Raw genomic sequence first — 15,468 nt, forward strand, 5'->3', positions numbered from 1 at the left:
AGACAGGATTGAAAGGGTTAATGTATGAGGAGTGTTTGATAGCTCTGGGCCTATACTCATTGGAATTCAGAAGAATGAGGTGGGATTTCATTGAAACCTATCAAATATTGAAACGCCGAGATAGAGTGGCAATGGAGAAGATGTTTCTTATAGTAGGTAAGTCTAGGATGATAGGGCACGGTATCAGAATAGAGGGACATCCACTTGGAACATTGGTGCGGAGGAATTTATTTAGCCAGAGGGTGGTGAACCTGTGAAATTCATTGTCACCGACAGCTGTTGAGGCCAAGTCATTAAGTATATCTAAAACGGAGGTTGATAGGTTCTTGTTTAGTCAGGACATTAAAGGTTATGTGGAGAAGGCAGGAGAATGGGATTGAGAGGGATAATAAATCAGCCATGATGTAATGGGAGTGCAGACTCAAATGGTTAAATGGGTTAATTCTGCTCCTATATCTTATGATCTAACAAGCAAGCAACAAAAACAACAACAGCAAAACAAGGCCTGTTCCTTCCTCCCACCCACGCAGACACACAGCCCCAGGCCAGGCCTCAGGCCTCAAGCCTCCAGCAGATTCACACTCAATCCTATTCACACCCTCATACACTGCTCCAAAGTAAAACCATCATAATCTCAGGAAACAAGTCCCAATTTATCTTAATAGGCACATTCTTGCCTTCAAGGTTCAATATTGGGTTCAGCAATTCAGATTCCACTCTTTTCAGCACCTATACCACAGACGTATTTATCCTCACTTTAGTCTTCTCGTTTAAACCTTCAACTTCTGGAAACACCGCCCCAGGGATTGGTCATCAAGCCTTACTTCAGAGTTCAATCTTTGAGCTTCAACTTTTGGTATCACCTCCAGGACTCACACATCACAAGACCTCAAACTCCAGGCCACGAACTCTGAACTCGCGTTGACCTCTGATCCCAGAACTCGCTAACTTAGGTCGCGGACCTGCCAACCTGAGGGGATTTGTTGGCTTGAGAGGGGTGTTGCTAGCTCTTGTACATGGGGCCTACAAATTTTGGCAATTGATGATGGAATCACTGGTCTTCATTCACAGCACTTGCTGACCCAACATCCATCCACAGGGATCACTGACCTTTGTCTGTGGAGTACTTCGACTTGGACTCCAGCCTGACCCGTAACTCTCCCTCATACCCGTCCCTAAACCCCATCCTAACCGTCTAACTCCCATCCCTACGAACTTAAGCAATAACTGAATCAGAGTCACAACCTCAACAGGCATCGTACCTTGGCACAATCATGACTTGGTTAATGAGATGGAAACACAAGCCAAACTCCACTATGGCAGCAGATGGAAATAAAGGTTAGAAAAACTGTGGCTGTCATGGAAGAGAAGTGTCATGATTCTCAATAGACACTCATTCCATCGAGAAGCAGACTCTACTGGAATCACGTTTAGCTAAAGAAGTTACAGATGGCATTAAACTGAAAACAGAGAATAGAAACAATACACAATAATAATTTTAGAAATTAAAGACTAGAAAACTGATAAAAATAAAAGAAAGCTGATACAAGACAGTAAAGACAGTATATAATGTATTTAGTGATATGACGTAGGAATAATGTTCTTAGAAAAAATGATAAGTAAAAATTCATTTACACTGTGAATGCTTAGTATCTGAATGTACTGACATCTACAAACCACTTGGGATGTTTCTCCAAGGTAATAAGACCACAGAAATGCAAATCTTTGTTATTTTATGTATAATTACTTTGTACTTGGGAATTTGTCATGTATAAAGCAGATTATGCCATTTGTTATTTTAGTCAACTCTATTATAATTATTTGCAAGAGTTATCATTCAGTAACACAAGAAACATTCTTAGGAGTCCAGTCCATGTCTCTTTACAGCACCTTTCCCCAGCTTAATGGTAAAATCTGGTAAGTGATGAGATACAGATATCATGGACATGGACTTAAAAGTGGCAAATAAAAAAAAAACAAAATGAGGAAATGAGATTATCCATTTTAGTAAGAAGTATAAAAAAGCGAAATTACATTTAAATGAGGTTAGATTATGAAACGTTGATGTTTGAAGACACAAGAGATTGGAATCTGAAGCAACACAAAAAGATCTGGAAGATCTCAGCAGAGCAGGCAGCATCAAATGTACAGTTGACATTTCGGATGAAGACCCTTCATCTGGGCTGGAAAGAAAGGGGTATTTAGCAATTATATAAAGCAAAAGTGGTGGGGAAGGGGTAGAACAACAATAATGGTGATAAGTAGATCCAGGAGCGGATAGGCAGATGGGTTGGAAATAATATCAGAAGTGGAAGTGAGTAGATGGAGGTGACAAAAGGGCTGAAGATGATGGAATATGATAGGAGATGCTCTGGGTGGGACATGGAATAAAGGGTAGGAGGTGGGAAGGGGAACCAATAGGAAGAGTGCGTGGGTGATGGGCAGATGGAGATACACTTGTAGGTATAGGATGACGGGGGTTAGTTAGATCAGGAAGTGCGAGAAAATAAAGGAAAGGGGGGACTAAGACAGGGAAAACCTGTTATGGGAAATTTGAAAAGCAAGAGCTAGCAGGTGATAGGTGGATATGAGTGCTAGCAAGAGCTACCGTCCTACGGGAAACACAGTAAGTTAATTTGCAAATATAGCAAGTTATTAGGAAGGCAAATTGGATGCTGGGGGCTGTTGTCGGCATGACGGAGAGAAGTGTCAGGAAATGTTCTTTGGTGAGACCAAACCTAGAGCACAGTTTACAGTTTTACTCCTCTTGTTTGAGGAGGAGGTCACAGCAAGAACAAATAGGAAATGCAGCGCCACTAGTGAATGGGGAGGGAGGAATCGTGGCTGGGACTCTCGCTGAGTGTGACTGAGAGCCGGGAAGTGCGAGCTCAGTCTGTACAGACGCGGGTGGTCCCGCCCTCAACCACCGGGCGGGCCTGCGCTCAAGTCTCGCCCCGACGTGACCCGGTTCAGGCCCCGCCCCAGGCACACGCCCCGGCCCCGCTCCGCTCCACCCCACACCGTCCCAGGGACAAGCTGGGCCGGGATCATGGCGCTTGAGCGCGTTGCCGGCTTGGGCCTGCACTTGGCGGCGCTGCTCTGGTACCTGGCGGCCGTCCATCAGAATTTGCAGGTCACCTCCGGCGGCCGGCACCTCGGTGTCAGCTCTTACGGAGGCCACTGGAAATACCTCACCTTCATCAACATGGTGAGCTAGTCTCCTGCCCCCGCTCTCCTCTATACTTTACCCTTCTGGCACCTGCTCCCCTCCTGACTCCCAGCCGTCCCGCTTGTGACCATTCTGGCCTTACCGCCGTCCTTCCATGGGTGTCCCACCATCTGATCTCCCCTATCTCAGTTACCTTCCTCCCTGCCATCCCTTCCCCGTCTATCCAACTGTCCTCTTCACTGCTCCCATCCTCACTGACCAGTTTGTAAGGCTGCATTGTGTTTGAGCAACACACATCAAAGTTGCTGCCTGGCCTGCTGCGTTCACCAGCAACTTCGATGTGTGTTGCTTGAATTTCCAGCATCTGTGTTTGACCTTTTTTTAAAATTGATATATGTGACTTGCTCTGTTTTGTTTTCCAATTCTCATTATGATTCCCTCGAGTTCGATGTCTGCTCTTTTGACTTTGGAATGTCTTCCTAGTACAGCAAGGTGGACTCTAGACCTCCCAATCTAAAGTGTCACTGTACTTGCACTCCAACTAGCTGTTGCACTTTATTTTGCGGTGTTATTCTCCGTCTTTTATGGCAGGTGGAGCACTTTCACTTCCTGTGTGGCCTCCAGTATATTTGTGTGACCCAACGTAGATTGGACCACTTTGTCAATCACCTTCACTCCATCCACTACCGCAGGCGGGATTTTCCCGGTGGCCACCTATTTTAATCTTTCTCATTCTGGCATGTCGGTCCATGGCCCCCTCTACTGCTCTGATGAGGCCACTCTCGAGGTTGGAGGAGCAATACTTCATTTTGTAAGACCATAAGATACAGGAGCAGAATTAGGCCATTCGGCCCGTCGAGTCTGCTGTGCCATTTCATCATGGCCGATCCAATTTTCTAATCAGCCCCAATCTCCTGTCTTCTCCCCATATCCCTTCATGCTTGACTAATCAAGTATCTATCAACCTCTGCCTTAAATAGACCTAGACTTGGCCTCCACAGCTGCCTGTAGCAAAGATTTCCACAGGTTCGCCACACTCTGGCTAAAGAAATTCTTCCTCATCTCTGTTGTGAGGCTGTGTCCTCTGGCCTTAGACTCTCCCACCATAGGAAACATCCTCTTCACATCCATTCTATCAAGGCCTTTCACCATTTGATAGGTTTCAATGAGGTCACCCCTCATTCTTCTGAATTTCAGTGAATACAGGCCCAGAGCCATCAAATGCTCTTCATATGACAAGCCATTCAATCCTGGAATCATTTTCATGAACCTGCTTTGAACCCTCTCCAGTCTGGGTGGCATTCAACCTGTTGGCATGAACATCAATTTCTCCAACTTCTAGTAATTTCTCCCTCCACCCTCTACGCTCCTTTAATGTTCCCCATTCTGGCTCCCCTCTTACCCCTTCTCTTCTCCTCACCTGTCCATCACCTGCCTCTGGTGCCGCTCCTCCTTCCCTTTTCCCATGGTCCACTCTCCTCTCTTATGAGACTTCTTCTTTGGTCCTTTGCCCTCTCATTTCATCCTCCCCTTCTCCATTCACCCACCTTATTCCTCATCTATCAACTTGTATTCCTCCCCCACCATCTTGTTCTGATTTCTGCCTCCTTCCTTTCCAAGGACCTTGGCCTGAAACATCAACTCTTTATTCCCTTGCGTAGATGCTGTCTAACTTGCTGAGTTCCTCAGGCATTTTGTGTGTGTTCTGGATTTACAGCATCTGCAGAGTTTATTACACTTGTGATTTTGCATGGTTATTACTTTATTGTGTTCTACCTTGATGCAGTGTGTAATAATTTGATCTGTATGAATAAGTATGTGAGACAAGCTTTTCACTGTACCCTGGTACATGTGACAATTATATTCCAATTCCACATCTCTCTCTGATACATATGATTCTCCCTCCAGGTTCTACAGACCAGTTTTTTTGGAATGTGTGTCCTCACAGATCTCCTGAGGCTTCTTCCTCAGCCTGGTAAAAGAATGCAGCGCATCACCTGCCACATGACTGTCCTACAGGACTGGATCTTCTCGGCTCTGGCATTCCCCGTGGGCTTTGTAAGTGTATGCATGCCATCAGCACAGTTCCATGGGGGTCTGATCCAGACACTGGATATGGAGATGGGGAGCTGATCCTTTTCTCTGTCTTTCAGTTTGTCGTCATGAGTTTCTGGTTGATTTACGCCTATGACCGTGAGCTCGTTTACCCGAAGTTTCTTGACCAAATAATCCCAAGGTGGCTGAACCATGCCATGGTGAGTAGTGTGCTGGAGTAGTCATTTTTATACCTGTGTATAACAAGCCAAAAAGGGAAAAGCTGTTGTGGGGGTGTTGCACAATTTTGGATTTGATTTTAGAGAATGGAGCTTTGCAAATCTATTAGTGGGGGAACATTATAATAGTAGAGATCATATTTTGGTTTAATTTAGAATAGATGTGGAAAGGACAAAGATTACCCTAACTTTAAAAATTAGGACAAGTCTAATTTGACTAAGATGGGAAGGTACTTAACCAAAGTACCTGAGATAGCTGCTGGAATAAGTGTCAGAACAATGGAACGTTTAAGAGCTTTCAGTGTAAACATGTTCCCACAAATAAATAAAAACGGTGGAGGTGGCAAATCAAGTCACCCTTCCTCAGAGAACAAGGTGCGGGAGCATCAAATAAGGCAATACTGGAAAGTTTGTGGGACCATCAAGAGCTTAATATAACAAAGATCCTGACAGAGTACAAAAAGAATCAGGTGAAGAGAAACTGGGAAAGCAAAAAAGGTATGAGAGAATACTCAAACACGAGGAATTCTGCAGATGCTGAAAATTCAAGCAACACACATCAAAGTTGCTACCTGGCCCACTGCGTTCACCAGCAACTTTGATGTGTCTTGCTTGATGAAAGAATACTGGCAGGAAACTTCCAGCTTGCCGAATGGAGTAATTGTACCCCTATGTCATAGGTATTATAAGTGTGAAAAGCGCAAGAGTAGAGTGAAGAGCAGGGCCTATCAGAGTGAGGAGGAGGAGGAGGAAGAGGAAGATGTGGGTAAGGATCTTAATGAATTTCCTTTGGTAGGATCAAACCTACATGGACTGGTGTTGATGACAAAGGAACAGTAAGCACCTAACAGCTTCTGAAAGCATTAACTTGTCAGACTGGCATAAAATCTAACACAAGAACAGAAAATGCTGGATCCACTCAATAGGCCAAGCAACTTCAGTGGGGAGAGAGAGAAAGTTGGTATTTCAGATCAAGGACCCTTCATCAGACCTGGAAAAGTAAGAGAATGTGCATGCTTAATTGAACAAAAGTGTGCAGACACATCAGTAAAGAGATAAAGGAGTGGTTATTTGAAATAGTTAACATTAAATATTGCATGACTCTGACTCCAAGGGTCATATAAAAACACTATAGGTAGAAATGTGGTGAATTGCTTCTTCACCTGGAATGACTATGGATTTCTGGTTGGTGGAAAGGGAAAATGTAAAAGGACATGTATTTCATTGACTCAAGTGACTTTGCAGATGCAGGAAATCCAGAGTAACACATACAAAATACTGGAGGAACTCAGCAGGTCAGGCACTGTCCTTAGAGGGATTTGAACAGGTGGTGTTTCGGGCCAAGACCCTTCTTCAGGACAGGAAAGGAAGGGGGAGGGAATGGACTACAAGTTGGAAGGTGAGGGGGAAGGTAGGTATGTGGGCAGAGGAGGAAGGATGAAGTGAGAAGCTGGGAGGTGATAGATGGGAAAGGTAAAGGGCTGAAGAGGGAATCTGTTAGGAGAGGAGAGTGGACCATAGAAAGGGAAGGAAGAGGGGCACCAGAGGGAGGTGATGGGCAGGTGAGGAGAAGAGGAGTAAGAGGGGAGCCAGAATGGAGAAGGAGAGAAGGGGAGGGGGAAGAAATTACTGGAAATTGGAAGAAGCAGTGTCCATGCCGTCAGGTTGGAGGCCATCCTAACATCATCTAAGGTGTTACTTTTCCAACCTGAAAGTGGCCTCATCGGGGCCTAGGACCAACATATTGGAATGGGAATGGGGAGTGGAATTAATATAGCTGTCCACTGGGAAATCCTCCCTGTTTCAGATGAAGCAAATGTGCTTGATATTGCATCGACTTTGCTTGTGTGGGAACATGATGGGTAAATGTTGGTGGTAATTGAAGGGTAGAGAAGGGAGTAACAAGGGAAGCAACCTCTTCAGACTACTGAAAAGGAGGGGAAGGATAGATGTGAACCTGTGGAATTTCTTTGCCACAGGTGGCTGTGGAGGTCAGGTCATTGAATATATTTAAGGCAGAGGTTGATACATTCCTGATTAGTCAGGGCATAAAGGGATACGGGGAGACGGCAGAAGATTGGGGTTGAGAGGGAATTGGATCAGCAATGAGGAAGTGGCAGAGCAGACTCGATGGGCCAAATGGTCTAATTCTGCTCCTGTATAATGGATTTATGGTCTATGTGCCTGATGTTGGCATCCTGTTACAGGTAACCAAAATTATAGAGGATATTACTTTGAATGAGTGATGGCTGTCACAGTAAAAGGTGAACGTAAAGACAATTCTCTGTGTGTTCTGATGGGGGAGGTGGAGTGAGAGCAGGAGTGGGCTGGTTGAGGAGATGTTGTTGAGAGCACTGCAACCTCTGGCAGAGGAGATCCCATTGTTCAGGAAAACAGAAAACTTCTTAAACACGGGTGTAGAAAGTTATGTTATCAGAACAGATACCATAAATATAGAGAAACTAGTAGAATAAGCTGGTGTCCTTCCAGGTTGTAGGGTGGAAGAAAGTGACTCCAAGACAACTGTGGGAGTCAGTGACCTTAAAGTGGTTGCTCGGCTATAACCTGAGGTGGAGGTAGAGAGCTCAAAAAAAGGTAGGGAAAAGTCAAATACTGATAATGTGAAAGTGATAGCAGGGCAGTAAAAGTTCTGTGCTAAGAAAGCAGCACACAACATCAATATAACAGAGTGAATTGAGAGAGGGAGCTTGAATATGACTGGAATGAGAACTATCCCAACAGCTCTCCCAATTCACTTGGAGAAAGTGAGTGGAATTGAAGGTGAAGTTCTCTGTTGTGAGACATATTCAATCAGGTGAAGCAGTTGGAAGAAGAATTGGTTGGGCCTCGTTTCAGAGGAAGGAAAGGTTCTCAGACCGTGCTGATGTGGAATTGAGAGACTTGTCCATGGTGAAAATGGAAACTTAAAGTGCCAATGAACATCAGAGGATGCAATTGAAAAAGGACTGAACTATGAGAGAAAGATCAGGTACAAGGGAGGAGGTGACAGGTTCAGTGAGCAAATGGACAGGCTGAAACAATATACAGTCTTGCTTGTTGATTTGGGGGTGTATAGCATCGGGAGATTATGGGGCTAGAAGCTGTTGGAAGTGGGCGGGGGGAAGGTCTTCCTCATACATGAGTGACTGGGAAACAACGGTGACATTACGGGCAGGAGAGAAAGGTGGTGTAAAATAATAGCCTTGGTGTAGAGTATGTATAAAATTGAGAGGCTTCGTAGAGCTATATAAAGCACTGGTTCAACCACAGCTTGATCACTGCCTGCAAGTTACAATTGAGCAAGTTACAATTACTCTGGAGAAGTTGCAAGCAAGGGGAATGGGGATTTCAGAAGTTGGGAAACTGATGCTTTGAGGTAGGTTCGGTTCCACTGGGGTTGTTTTCATTTGGGTGGAGGAAACTAGGTGAAGAGTTAATAAAGATGGATAAAATTCTGAATTGGAATAAATAGTTCCCCTCAGGAGAGGGATCTGAAGCATCAGAGCATGTACTGGTAGAAAGAGAGAAGGGAGTTTGAGAAAATACCTTAAGCACGAAATTCTGCAGATGTTGGAAATTCAGAGCAATACACAAAATGCTGGAGGAACTCCATAGATGCTGCCTGACCTGCTGAGTTCCTTACAGTCACAGAAAAGGTAGATTGAATGTGGCAAACATTTTGAGTAATCGGTCTTGACTTCTTGCAGCATGGTTGGAGTTTGGCTTGGTGGTAATGTTTGGGTGGGGAGATGTGGCCCCATTTTTATCTCACCTAACACAGTAATACGATTTACCCCTCCTCAGAGGCAATGTCGACTCCCAACCTCTGATCCTGTTTTACCTTTACAGCACACACTGGTTCTGCTGCTATTGATGGTGGAGCTAATCACTGTGCCGCATCACTGTCCCAATCGCAAGGGAGGCATTGCTGTTCTTGTTATGTTCTGTAGCTGCTACCTACTGTGGTGAGTAATTAGTTTGCATGGTATATTATGACTGCTCTGACTTCATACAGGGCGAAGTGGTGAATGGGGGAGGGAGGGAGGAGGGGTGGGACAATTAGATGCAAGGAGATAGAGGAAGAGAGAGAAACCATGAGTTGATGAGAGGGCAGCATTTTTGGAGGGGAATAAATAATCTTTTATGTACCCTCTTTTCCACCCACGCTCTTCTCAACCTATCCCATATTTATCTTGTTCCATCCCCTTTCTGTTCCTCCCTTCCTCCCAATTCTCACTTGCACACATTATCTCCAGCTCATCAACTCACTGTTTCCCTCTCTTGATCTGTCTCCTTGCATCTAATTGCTCCTCCTTTTCCCCCCGACTCCCTTTCCCCGTCCCCTCCCTCCCCCTTCCCCCCTCTCCTTCTCCCCTACCATTCCAATCCATTTCCTGCCCCCTCCTCTTACGGCACCCCCTCCGCCCACCCTCCTGTGGATCAGTTGGCTGGTGAGCATGTACAGGTGAGGTTTGGGGTTGTAGGCCTGTGGAGTTGTTGGCCACGGGTCGGTGGTACACACTCGTGTGTCAGCAGTGGACTGTGACTGTGTGGGAAAGGATTGATCTTGTTGATATGAACCATACTGTCATTCCCCCTTCTCAGGGTGCTGTGGATTCACCACATAGCAGCCATCTGGGTGTACCCCATTCTGGAGGTGCTGAGTCCGTTTGCCATGGGAGTCTTTCTCACCATTGCTGTCCTTATAACTGTCTCACTATATATTGTGGGGGAGAAACTGCATCACTGGAGATGGGGTAAGTTACACTGACCAGAGGTAGGTTCTGCATGTTCTCAGTCTCAGGAGGAGGTCTATTCAGGTTATACCTTTCATCACATTACAGTACAAGGTCATTTCCAGTCACTGACCTGCTGATCTATTGTTGAACCTCCATTACATTCCTTGTCTTCAGAATGGGTGTGTAGATCACACTGTGCACAGTGGTTGTTCATCTTACATTTATGTGGTTTTCGAACAAATCTTGTTCATGAGATCCATCGTCCTGTGCTTAGAAAATGGTTCATCATCCAACACCTCTGAGCCAATTATTACTTGACATTGTTAGCTGCTCTTCCACTTTGTGATCAGGTTCCTGTTCCTGCTGACCTGAAGGACGTGTTTTACCTTGTACCTCCAGGAAAAGTTAATAGTTGTATAGTGGGCAATTTTACAACTTAGCCAGGATGCATCGCTCTGGATATCTGTAACAACTTCATTCCACATTTCTGTGTCTACCTCTACAGCTTACATTTGTCCTTGGCTGCTCATTCTTCACAGCTTTGGTAGGTGTCTCCCTGCTCTCCTCTCTGTCTCCCACCCACCTCTTAGTTCCGCTCTGTCACTCTCTGGTGTTGGCAGGTTGTTGGTACTTGCGTTCAATTATCTACAGATTGCCGCAAGGATGATCAGACTTGGGCCTTTTTATCCCTTGAGAAATGGCTGGTGGTGGGGTGGTGGGGGTGGTGGTGGCTAACAGAGCTCTTTAATGGCTGTGGGGAATATGTTTCTGCCTGCGGTGAGAGTCATAACTAGAGGTCACAGAGAAATCTAAGGGGTAATTCAGAATAAACTGCTTTTCCCAGAGCCCAATGAAAATAGGATCACAGAAACATAACGCACAGAAGCAGACCCTTTTGGCCCACTCTGTCTCTACTCACGGTGCTGCCCATCTATGCCAATCCCATTTGCCTGCACTCAGTCCGTAACCCTCATAACCCTAACCCTGAGACACCAGCAGAGGGCCAGATGTTGAAGGGTGGGAGGGAAGAGAAGTGAGTGAAGTTACTATTACAAGGGAGAAGGTGCTCAAAAAGCTGAAAGACCTAAGGGTACTTAAATTACCTGAACCAGATGAACTGCATGCTACGGTGGTAGTGGAAGAGATTGTGGGAGCATTAGTAATAATCTTTCAAAAATTGTTGAACTCTGGCATGGTGCCGGAGGACTGGAAAATTACAAATGTCACTCCACTCTTTAAAAAAGGAGGAAGGCTGCAGAAAGGAAATTTTAGACCAATTAGACTGACCTCAGTGGTTGGGAAGATGATGGAGTCAATTGTTAAGGATGAGGTGATGGAGTACTTGGTGACACAGTACAAGATAGGACAAAGTCGGCATTGTTTCCTTAAGGGAAAATCTTGCCTGGTGAACCTGTTGAAATTCTTTGAGGAGATTACATGTAGGACAGATAAAGCGGACGCAGTAGATGTTGTATATTTGGATTTTCAGAAGGCCTTTGATAAGTGCTATACATGAGGCTGCTTACCAAGTTAAGAGCCTGTGGTATTACAGGAAAGTTACTGGCATGGTTAGATCATTGGCTGATTGGTAGGAGGCAGCGAGTGGGAATAAAAGGATCCTTTTCTGGTTGGCTGCCAGCAACTAGTGGTGTCCTGCAGGGGTCGGAGTTGGGACCGCTTCTTTTTATGCGGTATATCAAAGATTTAGATGATGGAATAGATTACTTTGTTGTCAAGTTTGCATATGATATAAAGATTGATGGAGGGGCAGTTAGAGTTGAGAAAACAGGTAAGGTGTAGAAGCACTTAGATTAGGAGAATGGGCAAGAGAGTGGCAAATGAAATACAATATTGGAAAATGCATGGTCATGCACTTTGGTAGTAGAAATAAATCTGCAGACTACTATATAAACAGGAAGAAAATCCAAAAATCTGAGATGCAAAGAGACTTGTGCACAACACCCTAAGGTTAACTTGCAGGTTGAGTCGGTGGTGAGGAAGGCAAATGCAGTGTTAGCATTCATTTCAAGAGGTCTAGAATATCAGAATCAGTTTTATTATCACCGGCATGTGTCATGAAATTTGTTAACTCAGCAGCAACAGTTCAATGCAATACATTATACAGTATAGAAGAAGAAAAAAAAGTAATAATAAAAAAGTAAAACAATTACAATATATGGATACTGAATAGATTAAAAATCATGCAAAAAACAAACAACAGATATTAAAAAAGTGAGGTAGTATCCAAGGATTCAATGTCCATTTAGGAATTGGATGGCAGAGGGGAAGAAACTGTTCCTGAATCGCTGAGTGTGTGCCTTCAGGCTTCTGTACCTCCTGCCTGATGGTAACAGTAAGAAAAGGGCATGCCCTGGGTGCTGGAGGTCCTTAATAATGGACACTGACTTTCAAAGACACGCTCCCTGAAGATGCCCTGGGTACTTTGTAGGCTAGTACCCAAGATGGAGCCGACTAAGTTTACAACCCTCTGCAGCTTCTTTCCGTCCTGTGCAGCAGCCCCTCCCCCATACCAGACAATGATGCAGCCTGTCAGAATGCTCCCCACGGTACATCTATAGAAGGTTTTGAGTGTATTTGTTGACATACGAAGTCTTTTCAAACTCCTAATGAAGTATAGTCACTGTCTTGCCTTCTTTATAACTGCATCGATATGTTGGTACCAGGTTAGATTCTCAGAGATCTTGATACCTTGGAACTTAAAACTGCTCACTCTGTCCACTTCTGATCCCTCTGAGGGTTGGTATGTGTTCCACCTTTTCTGAAGTCCGCAATCAGCTCTTTCATCTTACTGCCATTGAGTGCAAGGTATTTGCTGTGACGCCACTCCACAAGAGCAGGGGTGTGATGCTGAGGCTTTAGAAGGCACTGGCGAGGCCTCACCTTGAGTATTGTGAACAGTTTTGGGCTCCTTATCTGAGAAAAGATGTGCTGGCATTGGAAAGGGTTCAGAGGACATTCACAAGAATGATTCTGGGAATGGAAGAGTTATCATACGAGGAACGTTTGATGGCTCTGGGTCTGTACTCACCGGAAATTAGAAGGATGGGGGGGGGGGTGCGGGGATCTCATTGAAATCTGTTGAATGTTGAAAGGCCTATACAGAGTAGATGTGGAAAGGATGTTTCCCATGATGGGGGAGTTGAGAACAGGAGGACACAGCCTCAGGATAGAGGGTCATCCATTTAAAACAGATGCAGAGAAATTTCCTTAGCCAGTGGATGGTGAAGTTTTGGAATGTGTTTCCACAGGCAGCTGTGGAGGTTGATGGGTGTATTTAAAGCAAGGCTTGATAGGTTCTTGATTGGCCATGGCATCAAAGGTTATGGGGAGAAGGTCGGGTGGGGCTGAGGAGGGAAAAAAAGATCAGCCATGATTGAATGGTGGAACAGACTTGATGGGCCAAATGGCCTAATTCTCCTGCTTTGTCTTTTGGTCGTATTCAGGTACCTGTCCATATATCATTTAAACATTCCCCAGGGGTACAGGAAAGATGCCTTTAAAAAGAGGCTGAATAGATATCTGAGGAGCCCAGAGTGGAACATAAATGCCACACAGACCCTTCCACACCTGCCCACAAACCCCCCACCCCAGCCCTTCTTTCATCTTACCTTGCCCTGGCATTCCCTCACCCTTGACCCCTCTCAGCTCACTCTACCCCTTCGGTCTTCTTTAAACCCGACTCCTTGGCCCAACTTGCCCAGTCAGAGAACGGGATGGAGAACTCTCCTTAAGCACCTGCTCAGCAAACAGAATCCTCGAGTACTACAGAGCAGAATCAGAACTTTTGGACCATCTAGTCCACGCCAAACTACTGTTCTACCTAATCCCATTGATCTGCACCTGGACAATAACCCTCCATACCTGGTCTGGACTGCCTTCTGTGGCATCAACTCACCCCGGAGTCTTTGTCCTTGGATAGACACACATCCTACAGTACCAGCTTACTGCTACCCTTATCTGAGTTCGATCTACTTCCTTCAGTACCTTCTCGCCCACCGTCCCTAGATAAGTTAGATGCAACTTGTGTCTCTTGCTACCACCAAATCTAAACCCCTGAATTTTTGCTGTTAGGATTCTATGTAATATTGCGTGCAGAGAGTAGATATTCAGACAGTGGCTGAGGTGTATGGTGTTGGACTGGGAATAGTTAAATTTTAAGAGATGCTGTATATGTATCTGATTTGTAATATATCCCACAACATTTTTAGGACATTACTGGGGATTTCCACCTTTAAGTGAATAGCTGATAATCGTCATTAGCATTTCTTAGATTATGCTTACTAGTTTTCCGGTGATCTTGATTAAGTTGCAATTAGTGTTCCGGAAGCTGTTTTCTGTTGCTCTGACTCTTTGGTTTTGTTGCAGGTTCCGTGGGGTCGATGAACAAGCTGGACTGAACAGCTCAGAATTCAGAATCTGAGGATGGCAGATATCCGGGTGATTGCTGCCATCTCACTGAACAATTACAAGACGGGCTGACATTAGCCTGATACTTCTCTCTTTCTGTCATATTTTATTTGATCTAGAAAAGATGGAATTCCATTAGCACTTCCTGTGGTGACGTTGGTCTCCAACTACTGACTTGTTCTCTGCAACAGTCAGCGAGGTAATACCTGGTGCCACTAGAATCAGGGATGAGGCACGGATACCGGTTATTGCCTTTAGTGATACCCCCATCCTCTGACCTAGCCTTTATAGTTGGTGTTTAACTCTGGCAAGAAGGACGTGGTAGACTATATTCCATTTCATGGGGGAGTGAGAGGGCCCAGTTCTTCATATTCCGCATTCTGAACTATCCATAATCTCACAGAAGGATGATCTTCAGCCACTCTGCACCCTAAACTCTATCGCATGCTGTGCACTGACCACTGGTGGACCTGAGCCTCATGTCACAGCTAACTCCTGACCCATTGACGTCATGCACTGACTCAACCTGGGACCCTTGTGTACTATCACGTATCCACACGAAGTAGCAGCTGATCTTCTTAATGTAATTTTAACGTGGGTTTTAATCTAGTCTTTGTTAATAAACAGAAAATATCTGCTCCACAATGACTTGGACTTATTCATCCAAATGAGGAAGTGATCAGGGTGTGTGGCTGGTACCACGAGACACCTGTTGTTCAGGCTGATGGCGAGAAACTTAGAATGTTGTCCTGTATCAGTCCTCACAATGAGTTTAACGTGCCACAACGCAGAAGATTGGTCACATTGAGGAGAGGGAAGGGTTAATGCTGGAAAATCCACTGGAGAGATGTGTTTAGTT

General features: G+C 45.0%; 1 protein-coding gene across 1 annotated transcript; it reads left to right on the plus strand.

Moving 5' to 3' along the window:
• The first annotated feature begins 2,986 nt into the window (after positions 1-2,986).
• adtrp1 (androgen dependent TFPI regulating protein 1) lies at positions 2,987-15,254 on the plus strand. Its single transcript, XM_063041543.1, has 6 exons — positions 2,987-3,208; positions 5,078-5,227; positions 5,323-5,424; positions 9,292-9,407; positions 10,048-10,199; positions 14,568-15,254. The coding sequence occupies exons 1-6, from the start codon at positions 3,050-3,052 to the stop codon at positions 14,597-14,599; spliced, it is 711 nt and encodes a 236-aa protein (XP_062897613.1). The 5' UTR covers positions 2,987-3,049; the 3' UTR covers positions 14,600-15,254.
• The last annotated feature ends 214 nt before the right edge of the window (positions 15,255-15,468 follow it).

The sequence above is a fragment of the Mobula hypostoma genome, chromosome 2, assembly GCF_963921235.1.
Source record: "Mobula hypostoma chromosome 2, sMobHyp1.1, whole genome shotgun sequence".
NCBI classification, from domain to species: domain Eukaryota; kingdom Metazoa; phylum Chordata; class Chondrichthyes; order Myliobatiformes; family Myliobatidae; genus Mobula; species Mobula hypostoma.